The following is a 25,706-nucleotide window of genomic DNA, read 5'->3' on the forward strand; positions in this document are numbered from 1 at the left end:
GGAATTTAATATATACCAAATTTAAGTGTCAATTTTATTTCTGCTCTTTATTCAGCTTATAACAATTTCTTTTCGTTTTTCAAGTAAATCCAACAAGTTTGCAATAGTAATCCTAGTTTTGTCTAATTTCAGAGAATGATAACAGGCCTCACCTTGATTCTTTTGATGTCTGGCAAATATACTGAGTACATTGTAGGGATCTGGGGAGGGACTCTCCCAGGAGTATCTGTTGGATTGGGCAGAGTGAGTGGGGCGGGGAATAACAAAGTCGTCTGTAGGGGGTCGACTTCTGCTGCCAGCATGGAAGTCCCTCTCCTGAAGGCCAGTTCCAATCTGTAATTACATTCAAAACTAATACAGTAAAATCCAAGTACTGTGATGCATCAATGACAGTCAATTCTAATTTCGTTATAATCAATTCCGTATATCCATCTTGCCAACTATGGAAGTTGAAAATAACTTCATTAATAGATGTGTGATCCTTGAAATCTGTACTTTCATATTATGGTTAGTTCTAAATCCCAGAAACGTGTGATCTCAGAAAAATTCTGCATTTTTTGTGGATGCATTAGATAAGTACATTTTTTCTGTAAGAGATCTCTTGAAATGGTTTACCTTGCGGTGAGTGAGGGACTCGTCTTCGGAGTCGTCCGTCACCGTTACAGAGATTGTGTCTGTCTCTGTGATTGTGTCCTCCTGTAATACACATGTGGTGCATTATTTATTGTGCCTTACTGTTGATATTTGTAAACTTGAATAAACGTTATTCATGCTAATGAAATCAACACAATCAACTCACTTACAAAACATAAAGCATGAAATATGCCCATCCTTTTAACTCTCACTTTCTGAAGACAATTCTACATTTGAAAATTTTGGCAAAAACTTACTTTCAAGAAACCACATGTTCGATTTTTATGTGAAAAGAAACTTAAGCAACTGCACTAAAAATATTGCAACAGAAAATATTGCACGGAATAAATTTCTGCAAAATTGTGCGATGTGAACATATAACTTTGGTGAATGAAAGCTAGTCACGGCATCCACACTTTGATCATTTTCGGTACCTCCTCGTGCATCCCCCTCCTGTGACTAGTTCTAACGCTGTTCCCTGATGGCAGCTTCCAGTTCAGACTTTGCCGAACGGTGTGACCTCGGTAAGCGGCCTGGATCCGGATGGCTGCTGTCTCTATCGTGTTCTCTTCGGTTGGTCCAGAGTCTCTAGATATCCTCTGTTGACCTATTTTTATAAAAATTAGTTTTATTTCATAGAATACAGGTGGTACATGTAATACATTTTTTTTTTTTGTTATATGTAGAACAATGTATTTACAAATATTACCAATTTTATATGTTGAGCCTTCTGTGTAGATGCATGTGCATTAATTCTTTATGATACACATAAAATATATGGGACCCATATATTTTATGTGTATCATATCTGACCATTTTTTTTGCAATGATTATGAATATATAAATGCCAAAACATTGAAAGCACCAATTCAAAATTGTGTCAAATATTAATGACATCACATAAACTTATCAGGTATGTACAGGTTTGTTTCTTCTTTCTTTTTAACGTTTATAGAAAACTTTCAATTTGTGACTATACAGCTCAAAACCAGAACTGTTTTCATACTGTAAGTAAATTCTTCACAACAATTAATGCATCAACATATTAACTTTGAGAGGAGCTCTCGTATGCTTCCTGACTTCAAGTGACCGCTCACAGAAGCCTAATACTGCTTTAAAACAAATAAGAGGCCCACAGGTTGAGTCACTAGAGTATTAGTTAAAAGTATCAATAGTCCAAGGCCTATGAAATCTAGAAAAAATATTCCTGTTCTGCATATCTAAGCTAAATTTTGATATTCAGTGACAGTATAAAACAAAATGTGTTCTGAAAACTTTAATGCCCCATAAAGTGCCAATACTGACGAAAAACTTTACATGATATAGTATATATGTAACATTAATACAATATGACTAATTTGAATCCATCCTAGAATCAAAATTAAACATAACAAAGTTACCGTATTTTGCCGAATGTAATACGCACTTTTTTCAAGAATCTTTCAGTGTGAGAAAGGGGTGCATATTATATACCACAATAGATATTTGACCATTTTTTTTCAGGTGGAACTTGGCGGTTAAGTACATGTAATGATTCACTCGGAGACATAGCCTTCAGTTCATAGATATTGTACGCTTTTTCCACGTTCGTTTATTTAGAAGCGAAAAATCAATCTCAAGAAAATTAGTTATTATTACAAAAACGCAATATGTAAATAATCAAATTATTATGAAACAGCCAAATCAAAATTCATTGGATCTGAATATTCTTCAACTCATATGCCACCATTCTAGCATGTGTACACAATGCCTTGTCATGTGCTAATATGAAGTTCAGTTGAAAAATAATTTGCCACAGAAAAGTTAGTTACTCTAAAGTTTGTGGATATCTTTTAATGAAATGTTAATGTGACACTTTGAAATAAGTTTTCTTGAGCAAAAGAAATAATGAGAAGGCGACCATCACGTTTTGTGAAGCCATAGTTGAGTACACTGCGCTTGTCATTTGATTTTGTCAGATACCTCCTCAGGGTAAAGAAATACCCAAGAAATTTTTTTTCTCACATTTTATCAAAGTGAGAAAATACATCATACAGCATGATATAGCATACTGTCCGATTTCCGTGAGTTGGCATACTCTAGCTCATTTTCTTTTGCCATAAACGACTTGTATGATGATTATGTTAGATACCCATCTTCATGCAGCAAAAATTCAGAGGGTAGTGCTTGAATTTTTCATTTCTCTACCATATCCAAAGCATTGTTTTTACAGCTAGAGCACTAATTATTTACAGCACCTACTGCCTTTGATCATAATCATTTTTATAAATTAACGAGAGGTTTGATATATATCACCTAATGTACATCACTGGTGGTGTGTTTATTACAACAAAATAAATGCTAGTCTAATATTTTGATTTTATTTTTACAACATCGACCATTTAACTGATTATAATTTTCAACAAAGAAATCTTGAGTCTGTTAAAACTTTAATGCTACAAAATCTTGTGCTTTGCTGAAATTAACATGATGACTACCTATCATCTTGACTTTCAACATCACAGTAATCTTCACTGAATATCCCATTCACTGAATATCCCATTCAGTGAAGATTACCGCGATGTTGAAAGTCAAGATGAATGTTATCTCAAAAATATAGCTGCTCGGTTCACAAATTGCTTTGTTTAGAATTCATTATCTCCGCAAAAATATTCAGTGAGAAGCACTGCAAAAATTCTGTTTACCGCTTGGTCAAAATTTTTGCTGCGTAATTATATACACACAAAATGCGTTTCCCCCCAAATTTTTAGGCTGAAAGGGGGGGGGGGGGGGGGGGGGGGGGGGGGTGCGTGCGTATCAAACACCACTGCGTATAATATTCGGCAAAATATGGTAATTTGATACCCATATGTACATTTTATCTAATTCAATTTTATTATGTAATTTTGTGTCTTATGAAATTGTATGCCAACATGTTTGGTCAAATCAAATAAATAATAATGTCGACATTTTGTACCTGGCAGGTTGGAGGAGAAGACGGAGAAGTCTTGTTGAGCACCAGTTAATCTCTCGTAACGTGTAACAAAATCTTCCTCATCGTTTGACTGAGATAATGCCCTTCTCTTGTACACTACAATGAATAAATTTGTATGATCAATTCACTTCATTATTCTTCATGTTATTAGTTTGTTTGTGTGCTTGTTTACGAGGCAGTAATGTTCACCACACAGCAGTGTAAAATGCTTTGTGCTTAACTTGTGCTTATGTTCTGAGCCAGTCATACATGTTATGTATGTATTCATTCATTGTACTATTCTCAGAGGAGACAAAAAGTCTTTTTCTCAAATCGAGATGCACTGAAAATGCTCTATTTAAGGGATTCAATACATAATGATCATATAAATGGATGGAGCAAGTTTTGTAATCATATGCATGTAATCATTTTAAAGGGTTTATGAAATTAAAATATTCCACCATAGGAATTCACAATTATTTTTTTTTATTACTGCTTGATTTATTTCACTTTGAATCTATAGAAGGAATGCATTTTATCAAATATCTTTAAAAGAAATAGCATTTTAATACAAATATCTTGGTAAAAAGTTACATACACCTTCTTTTTACAAAAAATTGAAATAAAATTAATCATTTACTGCAGGTATTTCTAGACAATTAGATCTTTCTTATTTCATCATGGGCAGATAACTCTTCCAAAAAAAAAAGTTTTAAATGCAAGAAATTCCACTTCTAATCATTTACCAGCCATATCAAGTTCGACTTTCACTTTCATTGTTATCTGATAATAAACATTTATTTTGCTTTAAATCAATTTAAAATATTTCACTCTCCTTTCATTACAAATTAAATGCCTTCAAAATACAGTGAGTACTCTTCTATTCGTTTATCAATACCAATAATTAAAATAAAACTATCATGCAACATTAAGACAAGTTTTTGGACAAGTTCCATATTGGATCGAGTAACTTATCTATATTCTAAGGCTTTGTAACACTAATTACATGAAAATAATGACAGAGTATTCAGCTTATCTCCTGTTCATCAACCGACCATGGTTATTTCCATTCAGCACCTCCACAGACCAGGCTAAACCAATCCAAAGCACTAGTGGACCATGTATGACCTTGCTCAAAGCAAGTGCCAATCAAATACAAATGACTACTATGCAGTAGGGTGCAAATGCAATCTCAAAAGATGTGATCTAATAAAATAACGCTTTAAAGGTGTTATTCCATATCACTACTACATTGGTATAAATTCAAGTCCTCTATATTCCCAATATTTTACATCAAATACATTCTATGGATGATCATTTTAAATGAAACTGACAAGTCATCTTGTTTGTGTCATATAAACAAGATTGAGTTCATGTAAATAATGCAACTATTGTAAAAGACGAGATACTCTTTTACCATCACAAAAATAAATGAAGACAAACATAGTGCTAGCTTGTTTGGGCCCCCTCAGCAAACAAATAAATTGAAAATCAAATGTGTCACATTTTCAATTTTCCTTCTCCAAAAACTCTTCTTATCTAGCAAGTAAGCTTATTCAGTTTATGGTGATAAAAATCTTAACTAATTTCAGACATGCCAATGAAAAAAGTATAAATGATGTAATGATGACATGTCGAAAAGATTCCCTGAATGGGATTGCAGGTATCGATAGCCTTAGAAAACCTTTCTAAAGACACATGAAATATTTAAACATGAGCTACAATGAGCAATGCATTCCACCACAACAAATGGAGTCAATTCTGAAAGATTTGACCAAATTAGTTGTGCATAACTGCAAAACTAATTCAAAAATACCAAGAATTTGGACTGTACATTCAATAAATCACTTATTTTTGTAGGTTCAAATTTTTGTGTTTTATATGCAACAGAATTTAAAACCCACTGAAAATTAGTAATTGTACAACACATAATAATCCATTGTAATCCATTTTTAACACTTAATAATTATTCAACGTTTAGTGAAATCACTGATCAGGAACAATTTGGTGCAAACATGAATTCATTATACAGCGACATCTGTGACTATATAACACACACACATCACCATTATATTCATGCAGTATATTGTAATTTGGCCCTGAACATGAATTTTGGGCACCAGAGACTACACAAATGTGAACCCACTTAAAATGTTATTATGAACTAAACTGAAATTCTAAAAGCAAACAAGATGTGTTTGTGAAACACAAATGCCCTGCCCCCCCCCCCCCCCCCCCCCCCCCCCCCATAATGGCCAATTCCAAAGATGGCCAAGGTCACAAGGACAATACCAGTAGAAAGATCTTGTCCACAAGAAATGCTCATGTGCAAGATGAAAGCTCTAATATTTACCATTTAGAAGTAATGACCAATGTCAAATTTTTAAAAGTAGGTCAAATGCCAAGGTCAAAAGGTTTAGTACCCACAGAAGTCTTGTCACAAGGAATACTCATGAGAAAGATCAAAACTCTAGCACTTGCTGTTATTAGCAAGGTTAAAGTTTTCAAAAAGTAGGTCAAACTCCAAGGTCAAGTGGTAAAACATTTTGGTACCCACGGAAAGGTCTTGACATAAGGAATACTCATGTGAAATATCAAAGCTCTAGCACTTGCTGTTCAAAAGTTATTAGCATGGTTAAAGTTTTCAAAAAGTAGGTCAAAGTCCAAGGTAAAAAATGTTGGTACCCACGGAAAGGTCTTGTCACAAGGAATACTCATGTGAAATATCAAAGCTCTAGCACTTACTGTTCAAAAGTTATTAGCAAGGTTAAAGTTTCAGACAGAATGACGGAATGGCAGACAGGACAAAAACAGGGGGCATAAACATATTTTTTAAACTTTGACATGATAAATACATCTTTGAATACTTCTGATTTAAAAAAAAAAAGAAAAAAAGAGGGGTTGGAGTTGGTCTGTGTCAAATTACAAGAATTGGCACAAATCAAATCACCATGGATTTGTTTGAAAAAAAATAATGTTTTTCAGAAGATTTCTTTTGACATTTTGTAGGGAGCTAGATTGGGCCCTTATAATATGCCGGTCTTTGTTGTGTGGCTCAGCAATGGCACTGTCTACAAATCCTACAGTGGACAGGGATTACTTCCCCTGACCTCATGTCTCGTGATTTCAAAACAAGAGTTAAAATTCCCACCAGGAAAATAGTCTAATTATCTACTAGACAAAAAGAATAATATTGTAAGCAGTACACAGAATTTTCCAAGTCTATGCCTTGAAATTCAAACATAAAAATGTACAGTGTAAACACTTATAAATAGATTCACCCCCACTTATACTAGCCATTCGAAAATACAAAACCGTAATTAAAATCTTCAACCTCAGAGTAAAGTTTATTGCATTGTAAAGAGGATATAAATACTATTGATAATGAAAATAGTTTACATTAGCTATACATTTAATTAACGAAATAAGAATGAAACACTGGGGGGCTGTTTTACTTGTTTACTGCCGAAGAAATGGTCATGCAGACATTTTCCAGATAATAAAATGTCGATCAAAGACTTTTCATCTAAATCAGTCAACTGAGATAATTATTAATTTTGTGAATTACAATTATCAATACTTCTATATGCAATTCAATTCTGTACATTGTGTATTGGTTAAAGTCTCACTGCATGGTGGTACTTGAGAGTTAATTCTTTGAAAATTTAATAATGCATAAGCATATTCTACTTTTTTTTCAATTTAGAATAAAAGTTTTGAAAAATAAAGCACCTTTTTCATGGTTTTGTGAGCACATAAGTGCATTTCAATTTCGCAAAATATTTTGCTTAATATGCTGAAGTAGTATATTTGTTTTTCTATGAAGAAGGTTTCAAAGAAGAATGAAATGAAGAAAAAAAAATAATCCCCTTGAATGTATTAAATGCAGGAATTAGGTAAACAGTGCTTTTTATTCTTTAATCCATTGTTCATGAATCAGTTGTTGAGAGAATAATGCATGGCCCTTCTAAGGCAAACAGACATACAATACACTGACAACAGGTCTCTGAATGTCAGGAATCATTATTTTCTAAGTGGATTTACTTCTGTACTTTCTCACTTAATTTCTTTCTGGGACATAAAACCTTTGCAATGGGCTATAATGGATCACAAAACTAAATTACATCATTAACACATAATCTGCAGTTCAAAGGTCACCAAATCCTCTGGCAAATTTTTGAAACATGTTTGCATTCATGGATATGTAATTTTGTGGATGCATATTTTTCAAACAGTAGAAAATGTCATGTATAGTCGTTAAGTTGTGGACAAATATTTGTTGACGAAAAATTACCCGTGAAAATACAATCACAACAAATATAATCAATAAAGAAAAAGATCACACAACTTTATCAGACTTAGCTATGACCAAAAATGAAGTCTCTTAACTTGTATGCTTAAAAAGTTATGACTAAGGTTAACGTAAACAGACCAAATTCAATATGCTCCTCGATTTCAGAGAATAAAGGCATTAATTTTTCTTAACAATAATTACATAACACATACCACTGTTTCAGGCTGTGTGTGAGTGTTTGTGTGTGTGTGTGTCTGTATGTGTTTTAGACATCATTTCATTTCAACTGAAAGGTACAAGTATTATAAAACATGAAGTAAAATATTTGCTAAGTAAAAGTCCTGCTTTAATATTTCTCATTAACACCTCACATTGTAAAAATCTCCCACACAATGAATTGTAAACTGCTGAGTACCCTCAAAACAACATGCAAATTTTCTTGTTTTAAAAATATTCTATGACCTTATTCAATGTCCAGACTACAACAATCAACAAAACTATACCACACTCGTCAATTCTCCGTATCGGCAATAACAAAACTACTTCTATAAAATCCACTCTGGTAATAGGTACACTCTCACTACACATAGATTCTAAACACATATGGTGGGATGTGACAATGTCTTACATTCTGGTTTTTCTCCAGTGATTTTGGAGGTTTCCACCTGGATTTTCTGCTGTAGTGTGGCAGCAGTATTCATAATGGCCTGGATTCTGTCTGCCTTACTCCGGGTGGCTGGATCCTCGCTCCCATAAACATGTGGACGATCCTGACTTCCTGTAGAAGACACTGAGCCTCCGTATCCAGAATTAATATCATTACCACGACTGTGTAAAGCATCCGAAAACTTGTTCAGTACACCATCAACATTGAACGTTAATCCACCTAAGTTTTTCACATTAGCACTGTTTAAATTTCCATCTAGAACACTATTCCTTTCGTGACCATTACTCTTTGGTTTGGCTTGAACATCCTCAAATTCAACCCTGAAAAACATTTAGGGAAAAAAATGTTACAAGTTCAAATATTGTAATTTAAAGATAAATGCAATTTCTACACTTCCAGAACATTCCTATCTGTTACTGCTTGTCGATGTATGCTACATCCAGCAGCCAACCAAGTTTCTAATGCTCCCTTCTTAAATTCAACCAGTAGATTACTAGATGTAAGAAAAATAATGAAGAATGACTTTAACTTTTGATTATTAACATTTATCAATGCAAATTTTGGAAGACTTCAACTGGCCTTCTGTTGAAGTGCATCCAGAAAAATTTTCAGGGGGGTGGGGTTGCACCTTAGATATACTTATTCTGCAAAATGTGGGCTGTGGCTCCCATCATGAAACCAGGTAAGCATTTCTTGGGAGGATGTAGCTCTTTAACTTCCCTGACAAGATTCTCAACTCCACTTTAAATTACAGATAAATTCTAAAGATGTAGAAAGTTTTAATATAAGCATTTCTTGGGAAGACTCCCCATACAAGATTCTCAAATCCACTTTAAATAACGGATAAATTCTAAAGATGTAGAAAGAGAGGAAGGACTTAAAATAGGTCCTTGTTCTTGTAAAAAAAAAACTAAACTATCATTACATGTGAAATGAAACTGGAAACATCTTTGTTGATGTTGCAACTGCAAGATATTGGGCTTGAGAAATTTCGAGAAATGTGCAAATGTGCAGTTGTTTAGCTTCAAGTCATATTGGATTAATACTTGGAAAAGTTAATTATCATTAATAATCAATTAGAGCAAATGGAATGGATAGAGAAAGCACTGGTAAAATTTTTCAAAATACACATGAAAAATCCATATCTCTCAAGTTTACTGTAATGATTAACCAAAAGTATTAGTGTAGTAGTTTATATTTCATTCAAGATTCTGATGACAATACTTGTTTACCAGCAATGAACCTTTAAAGAGTAAAATATTTTTTTACCAAAGGTGGGTTGTTTTAACATGATAAACCAACATTTAAATGGACCAAATTTTGACATCGGTATATAATATCAAAACTAAATATTTGGTTAACTTTACAAAAACCTCATTTCATTGAATGAATTTCACTGGGAAATTCCAAAAACTCCACCATACAATAAATTTTTGAGTCTAATATTTAATAGGTCAATGCCATGCCCAATTTATAGTCAGTTTTATACTGCTCAGCTAGAGAGCAGCATTGATGGTCCCTTTTTCTGGAACTAGGTGCAGAGACGTGAGAATATCAGTTACTACCCATGGATGGATGAAACATTGAAAATTTATCCTGTCTTTTTTCTTTTTCTTTACCTTGCAAATAATTGAGTATCACAATAATTGCCTTCTCTCATATTTACCTTTAAATAAAGACACCACCACTGTATAAGGTTACCAAACCTGTGTTATTCAAGATTACAGATTTCATTCTCCTGCCTATATTTATTGACTGAACATTAACTTAAATGTCAACTGATATTGGTAAATCTGAACATTTAAATCACAATATCACCTTCTTTAGGTTTGACCAAAATCATATTGACTGTACAAAGAATCGAGAAAATGTTTCTATTTTGCTATGATGTGTATAGGTATGTGTCAAAAACTTAAAATACACAACTACCAGTGAGCGGTTCAAATTCCAATGATTTACTTGTTACCATTCTCAGATCTAGACAGTGTTAGGAAATAAGCAAGGCTTGTGGAATGGATCACACTGTCCAATGTAAAATACTACCATGTAGACACTGGAAAGTGACCCCCCCCCCTCCCTATTTCAAAATTTGCTTTATGTCATTAAATGTCGTTTCAGACTTATGTACCTATTTAACAATGAGGGCAGAAAATACCCCAGAATACACAATACAAATGCCCCTTGCCCAGCCCTGTTAGGTACCTAGGAGTAATAGTAGGTGTGACAGCTTCTAGGGATTCTCCCGTCAACGTCGAGCTGTCATCCGACATCTCCTCCTCTTCTCTTGGTGGTATCCCAGCATGCCTCTCTCTCTCCGATTCCGTGGTAGCCTGCATAATGAATAAACAGCTATCAGTTTACTTTGTAATCAGTGGTATTGTATACAATGGTATTTTATGGGAGTGATTCCATTTTATTGCTACTTTAAACCATGACATTGTAATCCTCTTTAGCTCAAAATCTCTTCTAAAGTGATATTGGAACTGGGTTTCTATATAGCCTGTTGCATAGTTATTTACCATTTTTGAAAATTTTGCATTAAATCAACTCTTATCTGCACTTTAAGAATGACTTATTGGGAGTTTTTAAAACAGTTTTACACTGATATATGTATATTTACAATCAATAAATGTCTCTAGGAATGGCAAAACAGTCTCATCACAAGCTGATAGAGAGAATTTTATCAATTTCTTTTGATTTATAAATATAAAGATGCTTCAGTACCAATGATCCTGACTGCAGATCCTCATGGAATGGATGATGCCTGGGTAAATCTTTGTAGGTTAACTGGGAGTGGGTGAATGTCTCGTCTTGGGCCTTGCATTTACCCCGGGCACCTGCTGACTTGGTGGGCCGTTTGGAGGTTTGTGCACTCTGTTTCTGCTTGCTCCTCAGTTCCTCGAGCTGCTGGCTCCTCATTTCAACAGCCCTCTGCTTCCTCTTCTCCTCCTCACGTTGTTGTCTCATTCTGTCTGCCTTTTGTTTCTGCATAAATCGACGTACCTCCTCTTGGTCATAATGTCGTTGCTTAGCATTCAACTGTTTTTCTGGTTCTGAAAAACCCAAAGGTTTCCATCTAATGTTTAAATCAGCAGACGACAATAAAATTAACTAACATCAAAATGAGAACTACAAATACAATGTCCAAAAAAATAAGGGATTGCAGTCTTTCATTACAGTTACATGTATTATGTATCAATAAACCTCTGATCATTCGAGACAAAAACATAAATCATAGAAATTCATCTAATGGATTTCAACGAATACATTTTAAAACTAAATTTATACTCTAGACTTCTTGGAATTCTTTGAAAAAAATCAATCCTTCTTTCCTTGTATTTAAGTATGTGAAGCCCCACCACTATGGTGATCAATAATAACTGTTTTGCACTTATACAGGAGTTACAAGATAAGACTTTCTTCAAAAAATCTTTTTACAATGTTAAGTCTGGGCTGCCAACCTACCTTGGCCCCTTTCCTGCGACTAATACATCACAGAATTTAGTGCAAGTCACTACCAAACATTTTTAATCAAATCAAAAATCAATGGAAATTGTTTTACAAACAATAGATAAAACATTTTAAAACCACATTAATCACTCTTGATTTCCAATATTGAGCTGTTGTGTGTCCACTGTTTACCAAAATCACATCTGAGTCATCTGGCTGTAAATCATTTTTTACAAGATTGCCAAAAACTACCTTCACTTTCTTATATCCTAATTCCATTATGACATTCATTTACTTTTCAAATACAAATTGAGACATAAACTCAAGTTGTGAAAATGTAAACTATTCATTAATATTTTTCAGTCAAGGTCATTAGTGTGAAGGCTACACATTTCTGGCTGGGAAACAATACCGTAATAAGACAATCAGATAAAATCTACTACGCATATATGGCAACCTACCCCCATACCATACAGACTAGAGTGCAAATTACGTAAAGAATATGACCTTTTGGCTTCTATTGTAATCAAACCGTTGCCTTACATTGAAGATTAATAATGTCCCCCTCTAGAAATCCTTCTTTAACCCTAAGAGTAATTTCTGAAATAATTAATGAAATTCTCCTTTTCTAATTCCATCACCCAAGTTTTCCAGAGTTGGAGTGGAAGTCTTTGGTTCACAAGGTTCTTGCCTTATTCAATGATAATATCAAATACTTAATCTGCCTATCCCACATGTACAACACCTAAGAGATTTCTAGTTTGCCAGAGATGAAAATTGAATTTAATAGAATTGTGAAGTTATTGATTACATTATAAATATTTGTATTAAGTTTTGGGCTCTTATGTTGTGCATTCTAATCGACCAGATCACGCAGCGCCATCCTGTCATTTGAATCCGATGGATCACAATTCCATTAAATGCCCTCTGTATACCCTTATTGTCATGTCATTTGATTTAGATTAAATCCAGTATCCAATTTCTGGTATACACAAGCCAATTTAGAAAACAAAAAACCTGCCATTTTTGAATTTACAGTGCACAAAAACAATAAGAAAGACACATGATCGCTCTGATTAAAGCTCCAGTCCACATACTGTGGCATTCAATATTTGGATATTTAAACTATGCCCAATAAGGGCATTCTCAATTTAATACTTATCAGGGAATCTGTTTGTAAGTTTCAACAAGCCTTATCATCAAGACTAGTATTAAACATTGATTATTGGTGAAAATTCTTAAGAAATATGGATATCCTACCACTCACTGACCACGAAACCAAAACTCACAGCTACATTCTAGCTTTATTTCATAACAAGCAATTAATTTCAAATGGAGTGTATCTAATATTACACTGGAGAGATTCTACATTATCCTGCTTTAATACAGTCAGCATTATCATGTTTAAATACAATCTTTCCTGCACAAACCTTAATGTAATTCGCTCTTGCATTCATTATCAGAATGAGTTGATAGAGACTTACATGTACTTAAAAGCACATAAAAATGCAAGTTGTTCAATATCTGTTCAACATGATATCTTTTAATGATATCTTATGATACATTGACTTCACTCATTTAGGCTACATGAATTTAAATGATTTTTTTTACTGAAGTTTAAAATTGTATAAAAACTTCATATATTACATATATGGATCTTGTTGTATAAAATGTCTTATTTTTTCAACAATGCCAGACCAATGGTGGCATATTTTTGCCATCACTTGTCAGATAATTATATTGACTTGTCAGATAATCATGTCGACTTGTCAGTAAATCAAGTCAGTTTGTCATATAATGTTGTTCACTTGTCAAATAATAAAAAATTATAAAAGGTACGAACTGTAAAAAGCTTAAAATGTGTCAGCCACTTAACATAATGATCTGACAAGTCGAGATAATAATCTGACAAGTCAACATAAAGATCTGACAAGTCGACATAAAGATCTGACAACTGACAAGACGACATAAAGATCTGACAACTGACAAATCGACATAATTTTCTGTCAAGTCGACTTAATGATCTAACAAGCCAAATACAACCCCAACCAAGATCATTATGTTGACTACAGATCTTTTTGTTGACTTGTCAGATTGTGATGTTGACTCGTCAAATATCAAAACTGAAAGACGTCAATAAAAGGCATCAGGAAATCAAAACTGAAAGTAGATGTCAATAAAAGACATTAGCAAATCAAAATTAAAAGACAAGTCAACAAAATTATCTAAAAAGTCAACAAAATTAAATCTTTCATAAAATAAAAAACTGCAACTTATTACATTTTCTGGCACATCCAGTGTTTTGTATGATGTCAAAGAGTAAAGAAAGTCAACATTAGGCCTACATGTATAGCCTAAAAATATTTTCTGTTTTCAAGATTCATTTCCAAACTTCACTTTAAATAACTGTTTTCAAATTTGAAAAATGAATTATATGCTTCAGTAATACAAAGAACCAAGATGGCTGCCTTCACAGCCAACACAGCATAGCTAGTTTCTAAGTGAATCTTTGTGCAGCACAAGTGAGATTTCTATTTATCAATGTTCACTCACATTTTTATAAACTAAGCCTTGTAGTTTTGTTTTTCTGCATTAAGCCTTTGGGGATTATATAACATAAACTGCCCAAAGTCGGTTATATTGTATCACATAGGTAAAAATTAGCTTCATTCCTTAAAACAATCATTCAATATTTGTATAAATACATACAAAATACCCCTCCCTTCTCTCAACTGTTTAGTATCATGTGCTTTGTCTGATGTCAATAGAAAACTGCTATAAATGCCAATATATGGTTTGGCTTACACTAAATTTTACAAGAAATGCAGACCTAATTTCACATGTGGCTTATTTTCAAGAAATGTTTTACAATGTGTATTCCATAGTTGTTGTTTTATATGCCAAACAAAACTTCTTGAGAAAACAATTTCAAGTCCTTTGGTCTCGAGATTATCCTTTTCATTTCTTTTGTGTGTTAAAACTGGTATTTCGTCAGCTTTTTTCATTTCAAAGTTATTTCATTTCTGCAACAATGGTACTCATCTGTGAGTATTTATCACACTACACCAGTAGTCATATTGTGCACAACTAAACAGTTTCAAATGACAAAGCCCCCAAATTTATTTTTGCTTATCATTTTAAATAACAAGGCAAAAGCAAAATTGTTTTATAATGAGTCTGGGCAAAAATTCCCTGTGTATCGCACAAGTTCTGCAATTTCCATATTCCTAACAATTTCTGTATCTTTGAGACCAGTTAAATATAAAGTGTTGTCTACTTTCCAGAATTTAGTACATGTATATCATTTAGAACAAATGAAACCCAACCACCTTCATCAGAAAACATTAACGACCATACCAAATAAAGCCATGTTTCACTTGGAAAGAATAATGCTTACATTGTGATTCATAAACTTATCTGGATATATCTCAAAGCTTACAACACATCATCCCACGGGAGTGTGATTTCTAAACTTATCTGGATATATCTCGAGATCTCAAAGCTTACAACACATGATCCCACGGTAGTGTGATTTCTAAACTTATCTAGATATATCTCGATATCTCAAAGCTTACAACACATCATCCCACGGGAGTGTGATTTCTAAACTTATCTGGATACATCTCGAGATCTCAAAGCTTACAACACATGATCCCACGGGAGTGTGATTTCTAAACTTATCTGGATATATCTCAAGATCTCAAAGCTTACAACACATGATCCCACGGTAGTGTGATTTCTAAACTTATCTGGATATATCTCAAGATCTCAAAGCTTACAACACATGATCCCACGGTAGGGCGATTCCTAAACTCATCTGGATATATCTTGAGATCTCAAAGCCCACCTGTTGTTTTACTGGCCTTCCTTTTTGTCGATCTTCTCCGTTTAAAATTTTCTTCATTCTCTTTGCCACGTCTTTCATCATCTTCATTCTCAGAACCTACAAAACATCAACAGTTTATATGCATTCTGTACTTAGTCTGTTTACTTAGTCTGTTGACTGAGAATTTTTTCAGGAATAATTGCTTATTACACATGTAACTATTCGAAAACATCTTTCTGAAATAAAAAAAAAAAAATTATCAACATACACCATAAAATTATCAGTGAAATTTGTCAATGATTCCTATTTCACTGGATAAATTGAGTTTTGGTCACAATATTAAATTCCAGTTTGTACAACAAGCATTGAGTACCCATATTAAGATCAGAGAGAACTTTTCTGGCCTCTTCCGAAAGTGCCTTGGCTCTTTCTAACTCCAGAGCTGTTGCCGATTTTGGCTCAGTCATGTCTTCTAGTTTGTCTACTTCGTTGTCATGGTTATTGGCCCCAGTAGCTTGTGGTCTGACATCAACTGACGCTTCACCTACAAATAAACAAGAGAAACAAGATGTATTTGTGAAATGCTGAGGAAACTGTATGGCCAAACTCAAAGGTCAAGGTCATGAGGTAAAAAAAAGTCTTGTCCCAAGGAATAAACATGTGAAATATGAAAGCCCCAGCACTAACCATTCAAAAGTTATGGCCAAGGCTGAAGTTTTTGCAGACAAAAAGACAGACAAAAAACGATATGTCCTCGAATCTCCAATTACGGGTCATAAAAACCTGTCTTGTATCTTACAATGAAATATGAAAGTCATTTCTTATCTAATATCTTTATAACTTTAATTTTGACAAAATTCTTTTATACAAAACAGGGGACAGTGTTAGATAAAATAACACAATTTAATGTCCTAAAATGAAATTGAAGATTTTGCTGATCAGCTGAGAAAATTTAAAGCTCAAATCTGTTTAACTTTTTATCACTGAGTATCGCATGTTAATATTACATTCCCCCTTAGGAAGACCACTGCTATGTATTACAGATTAACCCAATGATTTATTTGGTTGCCTTTTCTTCAATGTCAAGGGTGAAGCATAAATGATAGGACTAAGAATTACTTCACAATTAGTTTTTATACTACACAAATTTACAATCATCATTTCATAAAAACCTCCAATGATTATATCTTTAACAAGAAAACGCGACAAAGAGATGCTAAATGTGATTAAATTGCTCAACTACACCCACTACTTAAAATTGTGGCACAAATCTCTCTATACTGTTTCTATATTTCGTCTGTCTCCATACAGCCCACATGTTACAATGTGTATGCATTCCTTGGCATCATTAAATGTTGGTATATAATTTGGCTCAGTTCCCTTGGATAGATAGGTTGACAGGCATCATGAATGCTACAGTCTGGTCCTTATTTTGGGAGATCTCTAACCAGTGTAAACTTCTTGCCTCAATATGATGCATTAATTTTTCCCTTGGAAGTGAGTCGAGTCTAGACCCATTTCATACATACAAACCCTCATAGCACTTACTGGTCTGCGATGTCCGCCTGGTTTTTGCTGGACCTAGTTCTCGTAGAATGACCTCCTGCCCTGCCCGCCAGGATGATGTTGTTATAATATCTACAAAATACAGCAATCATTATGTTGTATATTTTGCAAATGACTGCCAACATGTTTAATAAACTAGTGGTAAAATATCTATAAACAGAAAACGCAAATTTAAACAGTTTACATTCCATGTTACAAAAGAGCAGGCCCATAATTGCACTTTTAAACAAAATATGCCTCAGCAACAAAAAATCCATTACAAGTTTATCTCCTTAAAAAATAATATAAAGTATACCAGCTAAATGACACAAAACACAAATCTACACATTGATAATAGACTCAAAACCATGAAATTTACCCTAGGCATTTTTGATACTTTAACATATTAATATATTCAATATTCATTCACTAATACACACATCTTTTTAATTCCCTGCAACATTTTCATTATCATCTTGTTGCCACGACTCTTTAGATTGATTTTCCCCCCAACATCAATATTACCTTTCTTTGATTGCTTTTCAGGTTTTTTGTTGCCACTGGCAACAATCCTTGTCAGTTTCTTTAGCTTTGGTTTCTGCTCCTCTGGGGCAGCTTCTGAAATGAAAAATTACACCTCTGTGTTAAATCACTGTTATTTCAATAAAATGTTACATCTTATAAAGTTGTCCTCTGTGAACTTGACTGACAGATCAACATCACCTTCACCTATTTACGCTGAGAGGGATAGATTTCCAATTAGTGCTAACTCCTATCTTACTTTTATTGACCACATAAACCTCATCCACACATTTCCAATTAGCTCTAATTATAACTAAGCTTAGTGACAAAAACACATTCCACTTTAATCTTTATAGTGGAAAAAAGATAAATTAAATATAACTCATCCTCCATATTTAGCTCTGAGTATCTGACCTTGACCCAATTACCTTTGATGGCCTGTTCTATTTTCTTTTCCTGCAGTTTCAGTGCAGCTTTCTTTTTCTTCTCCCTCTTCCTCCAGTCCATGACCTTCGGAGGTTTAAAATCGGCATACTTGTATTTCACTTCTGCTTCACTGAAACCTGCAAAACATATTTTTTCAGTTATGGCATCAATAAAAAGATACAATCAATGAACTGGTGCACATTTTTTTCTGTTTTAAATTTACCATGCTATCAGCATTATTCAACATTTATTATCTATATCATTCATTTATCATGTACTTTTAATTTCCATGTCCTCATTTTATTAGTACATGTCTTATTCCATTCATATGAAAATCTATTGCTAGTACCTTTGTATGATGCAACCGTGGGCCCAGCTGCCACTTTGCGGACTCGTCTCTGACTGTCAGCGCCATCTGGTGGTGGGAGGTCGTAGGAACCTCGACCTAGTACAGGTTCGCTATCATTGTGAAGGTGATGGTGTGGGCCATTCATGTCTCTCTCCAGAGCATCGTCCTCCTCTCCATTGTTAAGGTCATCTACTGTAAAAGAAGAATTACTGTTAACAAAAGGTTGTAACACCTACTGCAATGAATACATTAAATTTACAAAGAGGAGATCTACAGTTTATAAGAGGCAAAAAGATTCTCACAAGTCTTCTAAGTATTTATGCAGTAGTCACCCTGAACAGAGGACATTTCATGTACAAACTAAGCATGACCTTGAGACATGACCCCTTCCCTCCAACTTGATTTGCCTAAATGTTCAGTGATGATATTCCGAATTTGGCTTGTATTAAATGTATCAATTGATGGTAATTTATTAATGACTGATTGCAAGATTAGAGATTTAATGAACTCTCATCATCAGCATTCATCATCCAAATCAGCATCATTAAAATTCTCTCTGCACCATCATCTGAAATCTCCCTTTTACCAGCCATTAGTTTTGAATTCTATCCTCCCTTGAACAAAGATTGTCATGGAAAATAGCTTTAAAAATTCAGACTGAATAAACCATTGTTAATGCAAAGCTCCAATTAATTTCCAGCCATACATAGTATAGCAAAAAGGTTAAATGGAATGCATCTTCTAAGTCTAGAATGAATTAAATCAATCTCTACCAATTAATATATCAGAAAAACATTACCCTAGCACATTATTACATGTCTGGGATTGCACGAAGTCAGAAATTGAATTTGCAGGTCAAGTAGTTTGTTTTTATGACATCAATTTAAATAGGCGTATACAGAACACCTCATAGAACTGCAGTTACAAACAGGCTGCATACAAATCCAGTTTCCCTGTAAATATGGGCGTGGCAGTTATAGTTTGAAGATCTCAGTCCCAAAATAAAACAAGACTCTAATTGACAGGTCACAACAGGAGACATCCTCACAAGCACTCAATACGTTTTTAATAAGTCCATCTCCATGACAGTATTCCTTGTGATACACAGGATCAAACATTAAGAGACTCAAAGTTATAAAGTAAAATAACACTACATGTCGTATCATCCAGTATGTGTATTTTTGCATAAATTACCTTTAATATTTCATGGTCCGTATAGCATTCCGCAATGAACATGATTATCATCAGAGTTGAAATTTAACTTAATGCATATATTTGATCTGTTGATCTCCTCCTAATTACATTATCAATAATAACATACTCCATTACTTGTCCACACATACTGAGTTCCTCAAACTTTCAAACACACACCCAATACTTAAATGCCAGTATGTCATTAAATTCAGAATCTGTAATTAACCCCTACATCAGTAAGAACTCATTACTGGATTTACAGAACCCTGTGATCATATAAAACTCTGCAGAGTATTGGCACGGTGATTGAATGTCTGTTACATTACTAAATTCACAATGAGAATGGGAAGGACAACATATATAATCAAGTGTTTTGTTGTCAAACTACTCCGTCATCAGAATTTGATATAGCTACGTGTAGTAAATAGGTTGCAGAACCAAGTTCAAACCCGGACATTGCCATTTTGGACAGTGGGTTTGTGTATTGGTACATGTGTATGTAGAATTTATCACACAAATGATTGATACAAAGACACCGTCCCAAGCGCCCCACACCATTCCATGGATATAGAGGTTCAAACTTTTAATACCACACAAAAATACTTAGAATAAAACTTTGGGGTAAAGCAATCCCCATGTAAAATAGCTTTATTCAGAGAGAACCATATTTCAAACATTCTTTAAAAATGTAATACTTTTAACACCACTAGTAGTATATGGCATCTTGGCTCAATCTTAATCTACCAACCTACTACCAAGTATCTTTTGAGTCAAGGGTCAATTGCTCCAACACCGAAAATTCTATCATTGACCTTTGAACATTTCAAGACTAAATTCTTCAGCCACAAAACATATCTTTGTAAGAGGAATGAAACCTTGAATGACCTTGACCTTTTCTTTTCACCTCATCTTCCTTTCACCTGACTTCTGGTATTATTATTGTTAAGAACTTTGATTTTGATGTTCTGCTTCTGGTTAGCTCTCATATACATTAAAGTTCAATTAACTTTCTACTGCATAAAGAATTGGTATACTGATAAATCCTTGAATCTCCATTAAATTTAAATACTAACCCTCTAAGTGCAATGATTTTCCAATATACTGATCAAAAGGTTATACTTTAGCATGTCCTCGATACCAACAGTCAATCCCATGTTGATCATAAAGAGATATATAACCACACAGAAAGATCTGCTTTGAATGTCAGGACACAGTGAGTGAGACTAGTGTGAAAAAATAGTCATAAGAAATTAATTGATTAAGAATGTAAATGTAAAGAATAAATCTTTAGGAGAGACAGTGATGACCAATTGATTAGAGCATGTGGTATTTCTCCCTACTATTATTCCAATCAATTTCCTAAACAGGTTAATTGTTCATCAATTATAGGAAAATAGTTATGTGAATTTACATGTCTCTCTTCTGAAACAAAAAGTTGTGTTCATTTACTAGTTACTGGTTGATCAGATTTACACATATGTGCTTTGGGGGTATATTGCACACATTTGTGTGGTAATTCCAGCCAGTCAGCAAACACTAAGCACAAACTGACGTCCCACCCCCAAATGCTGTGTGTTGATGCACTCCAGTGTCAGATGACTTGATCTCATCATCGACCTTTCACTACCCCTAGTCCCCAATATAGGTTATGCAAATTTACTCTTCATATTTAACGACTTGATTACATCCCACTTTAAACAACCTGAATAAACAGCATGTTGACCACTTTGTGTTCTTCTGAATTCGTAATGTCTTTACTTACAACTCAGCACTGTTTACTACGATTGAGTTAATGGTTAAAAATACCAAGAATCTACTATGAAAATGGAATTGGGTCACATCACTTTAACATAAATGCACCATGACTCTAAATTAATGGTCTAGGAAAACAAGTAGTCCCATATAGAACAATATTTGCTCTTCGAATTAAAAGCATTATTAAACAAATCACACCCAAATGACTTAAGAATTCCTGTAGAACTTTGCTCTACTAATGATGTCTACTCTTGCCCCGATTTCAAAAGCATTGTTTTCCTTTTCATTAATCAAATGCAATATCAAGACCCATGTTCTTAAATAACAGTATCTGTAACATGATGCAGGGACAGTCGATATTCCTGAACTTATCATCTCATGCTTGAACTTATCATCACATGCCTTTGTATATATTTTACTAATGCAGTTGTTAAGCACTTGATTGTCATACTGTTTCAAGTGCTTCACCAGGAATGGACTCATAACTCAGTATGCTACATGAATATCACTTCATTTATTGATTCAGTGTTTTTACATCCCATTCAAGAATTTTTTTCACTTGTGCAAAGACATCCCCAGCTTTAGGTGGAGAAGTGCCATAAATGTTGTGCCTATCCACCCGGTGCTTTACGGCTGCAGGAGTGAGGCTCCTTTATTGTGTTAATGACTACCATGATATGGAACCTCCGTTTTCAACATCATATTCAAAAGAACACCAAGGACTTTCTTTTCAAATACCAAGCACTTAGTGAAGAAACAATCACTACATATGTTAAACATATCTAAGGTTTGTCTTGGCATCGAGAATTGAACCTAGACCTCCCCTTGTGAAGTGAGTGCCTTAACTTCCACATTATCACAACTAGTCCTTATTCAATGTTGCCTCAGCCAAGAAAGGAATATTTTGAATGCAGATTGTTTGTTCTGTTGTATGTTTATACAGAGAGTACTGTATAGGGCTTAAATTTCGCTGGGCAAAAATTTCGCGATTTTCTGTATTTCATGATGGTTTAAATTTCGTAGATAAAACCCTTCTCATGTATGAACTCATACCCCTTAATATTTCGAACAGCACTTTTCGATGGTTTTATTTTCGCAATCGTTAATATAATCGCGAATATAGTGAAAATAAAACCCAAGTGAATATTTCCTCCTTTACAGTAATGAGTGGATTTGTATAAATTTTAAACCAGGTACATGTAGCTCAGGACAGGGCAAAGCATGGCATACTCATAGGAAATATACATATAAAATGCAGTGTAGACACCCATGATGTACATATTAACAAGCAAATGATTATACCAAGGACTGGATGACCTCTATCAATATAAAGGATAAAACAGCTTGCAATATTCATGCTCCCAGGGCAGCAAGTGTGACTATTGTCCAAAGACTGCAGATAGCTGAGAAAATCGGTTCAGAAAATTGATGCCAAAAATACTTGTACCATTTACACTTGACTTGGTTGTTCCTTTCATTGCTTGATAAGAAAAGTTAACAATGCTAAAATGTGTATTGTGTGATCAATCTCAAGCCTGCAATGAACATAATTGGCCAGCTTTGTTCCCTTCATAAACAAATCTAATGCATTCTAAAAGGTTTGAATTGAAATTTGACAAGATATTCAATATGGACATTAAACCAAAAGTATGTCATTTTGATCCACATTATTCTTAAATGGCCATTCTTACACAACATTCATAAACCTGAACATAAATGTATGCAAAAAATAAATCACACCAAAAAAATTGAACAGATAGATCTCCATAAAATATACAAGAGCTTGCTAAAGATGTGTACTTGTGTGGAAAAGTTGGGTAGTTTTCAATTTAGACTGATAAATATAGTGTAAAAATGATCCATGGTTTAGTAAAGTTTATACATAAAACCACTGGCTCAGTGCCCAATGCTTTCACAGTTTGATTTAAATATCAGCTGTATACTGATATTTCAAGATTTCAAACCATTCCATTTCAACCCAAGCAAACAAATTAATCAAGGGTTGGGTGCCATACATATACCCTTTTCTTTATTTGGAAGGGCATAATCAATTTTCAGCACAGAAATTACATTCTTGCATGCTAATTAAAAATGCAAAATAATGTCCATAATACTTCAAAACAAGTCAATATCAGAAGCATTTACTTTCCTGTAAAAGTTTATTAACTTGGGTCAGACCTGTGCCTGACACAAAATCATATTGGGAGTGGTCTTTGTGTTTCATGAATGAATGTTCCAAGTCACTTTCCTTTTCAGAAATTTTCCTTATCAGAAATTTTCACTAAACTTCATGGATAATGCATAAAACATCAATTTTAAAAGTGCATTTTCCAACCTCTGGCCAAACTACTTTGAAATCTTAGCAATCCAGGATCATAAAATGAACTTGCTAAGGCCTTGACAAATTTTCTTTTGTGCATTCAGTACAAGACAAACCTTTTGGAGAGGCTGATCGCTGTTGCTGTTTCCGAATTTTCTCTTTAATTTTGGACAATGCATCTACAAGGAAACAAGTGAAATTTTTAATTTTTTTAACACTTCTGTGCTGTCTACTATAATCCTAGGAATTTCCATGAATGAGAATAAGAATCTTGCTTGTCACATCTTATTGCCGATTATAATCTACTGACCCACAACATAAATCTAAATGAACACTAACACGATATAATATGAGCATAACATGAAAATTCCCAATGTTGCAATACAAAGCACAGACATTTATGCATGTACTTAATAGCTAATTAAACTAATATATGATTTACAAGTAATCAATGAATTTTAATGGTTCTGTTGATTAAATGGATGCCTTCAGCTCGACATTTAGATATATCGACAACATTTTATCTATTAACAATACTCATTTTCATTCATATATCAATTCGATAAACCCAGTGAACTCGAAATAAAACACACTACAAAGTCTTCCTCATCTGCTTCATATTTGGATATTTTATTGATTATTTATAGATGTCAACGGCAAACGAACAACACAACTTTATGACAAATGAGATGATGTCAGCTTCTCCAATGTCAAAATCCCATATTTATGTACCAATATTCCATCATCACCTGCATATGGTACATTATGTTTCTCAACTGATTCCATACATAAGAGCATACTTAGCATATAATCAATTTTTAAATCGAGACAGACTACTGACAAATAAGTCGATGTTAACGGGGTTTCAACAGTGAACAGTCTCATTTAAAGTCAGCATTTCTACGGTTGATATAATGATCTAATTTGCAAAACAAGCTATCACAGGATCAAATGCTGTCCGATGTGTTTTGTACCAATTGACATACTGATTTTGACTATGGATTACTCCGTTTACATGATCAAGATATAGGGCTCATGGCAAGTGTGACTAGTCAACAGAGGTTTCTTGATCCTCCTAGGCACCTGATCCCACCTCTGGTGTCCAGGGGTCCATGTTTGTTCAACTCTTAATTTTGTATTCTTTATAGGAGATTGACGACTGTTCCTTTTTAAGGAGATTAATTACTGTTCGTTATCATCACTTTATCTAGTATTAAGGCACATTTCAAGTAATAATGAAAAAGAAATCATATCATTAAAACTAACAGGTCCACAAAAGTATGAATATGTTTTTATTTTGAATTTTTTTTTATAAATTATTTAACAAAATACAGAGTTTCAGTGCATATCTTTCATAGACAAAATAACAATCACAAGTTGCAGAGTATTCATCCTTGAGGTGACCAATAGTACATGTATAAGCTATTCACACAAATTAAACAGCAACATGCTCATAAAATCGATAGCTAGGCTAGATAACCATTAGACAGGATTACAGCTCATATTATCATGATCCCTGGATTTGCATGCAGTTTTCTTTGTCTTGAAATCTAAATCCATTTTCCAAGGTTCCCATTTGATCATAGTCTGATAAGGCTACCTGCTTGAAATCTGGTCTGGTCTGATTAAGTAGCCACAAACTTTTCTAGTCTCAGATACTAGTTTTAAACATCCTGAACCATAATATTCAATAGTAGATACTTTGACAGGAATCAACAAGTCAGACATTTTACCACATCTCCTGTGTGCATTCCTATAGTTTTTCTTATCCA

At 33.9% G+C, this 25,706-nt stretch overlaps 1 protein-coding gene across 1 annotated transcript in view; it reads right to left on the reverse strand.

Moving 5' to 3' along the window:
* The window catches only part of LOC125679008 (centrosome-associated protein 350-like), a 91,335-nt gene that overhangs the window by 20,102 nt on the left and 45,527 nt on the right, over positions 1–25,706 (reverse strand). Inside the window, exons 7-20 of the mRNA XM_056153366.1 lie at positions 24,051–24,113; positions 18,666–18,857; positions 18,319–18,453; positions 17,894–17,986; positions 17,372–17,461; positions 16,197–16,367; positions 15,845–15,940; positions 11,272–11,600; positions 10,750–10,877; positions 8,509–8,867; positions 3,590–3,703; positions 1,068–1,240; positions 616–696; positions 95–333 (exon numbers count right to left, since the gene is read on the reverse strand). Of these exons, the coding sequence (XP_056009341.1) occupies positions 95–333; positions 616–696; positions 1,068–1,240; positions 3,590–3,703; positions 8,509–8,867; positions 10,750–10,877; positions 11,272–11,600; positions 15,845–15,940; positions 16,197–16,367; positions 17,372–17,461; positions 17,894–17,986; positions 18,319–18,453; positions 18,666–18,857; positions 24,051–24,113 (2,263 nt within the window). The remainder of the gene's footprint in view (positions 1–94; positions 334–615; positions 697–1,067; positions 1,241–3,589; positions 3,704–8,508; positions 8,868–10,749; positions 10,878–11,271; positions 11,601–15,844; positions 15,941–16,196; positions 16,368–17,371; positions 17,462–17,893; positions 17,987–18,318; positions 18,454–18,665; positions 18,858–24,050; positions 24,114–25,706) is intronic.

Source organism: Ostrea edulis, chromosome 2 (genome assembly GCF_947568905.1).
Source record: "Ostrea edulis chromosome 2, xbOstEdul1.1, whole genome shotgun sequence".
NCBI classification, from domain to species: Eukaryota; Metazoa; Mollusca; class Bivalvia; order Ostreida; family Ostreidae; genus Ostrea; species Ostrea edulis.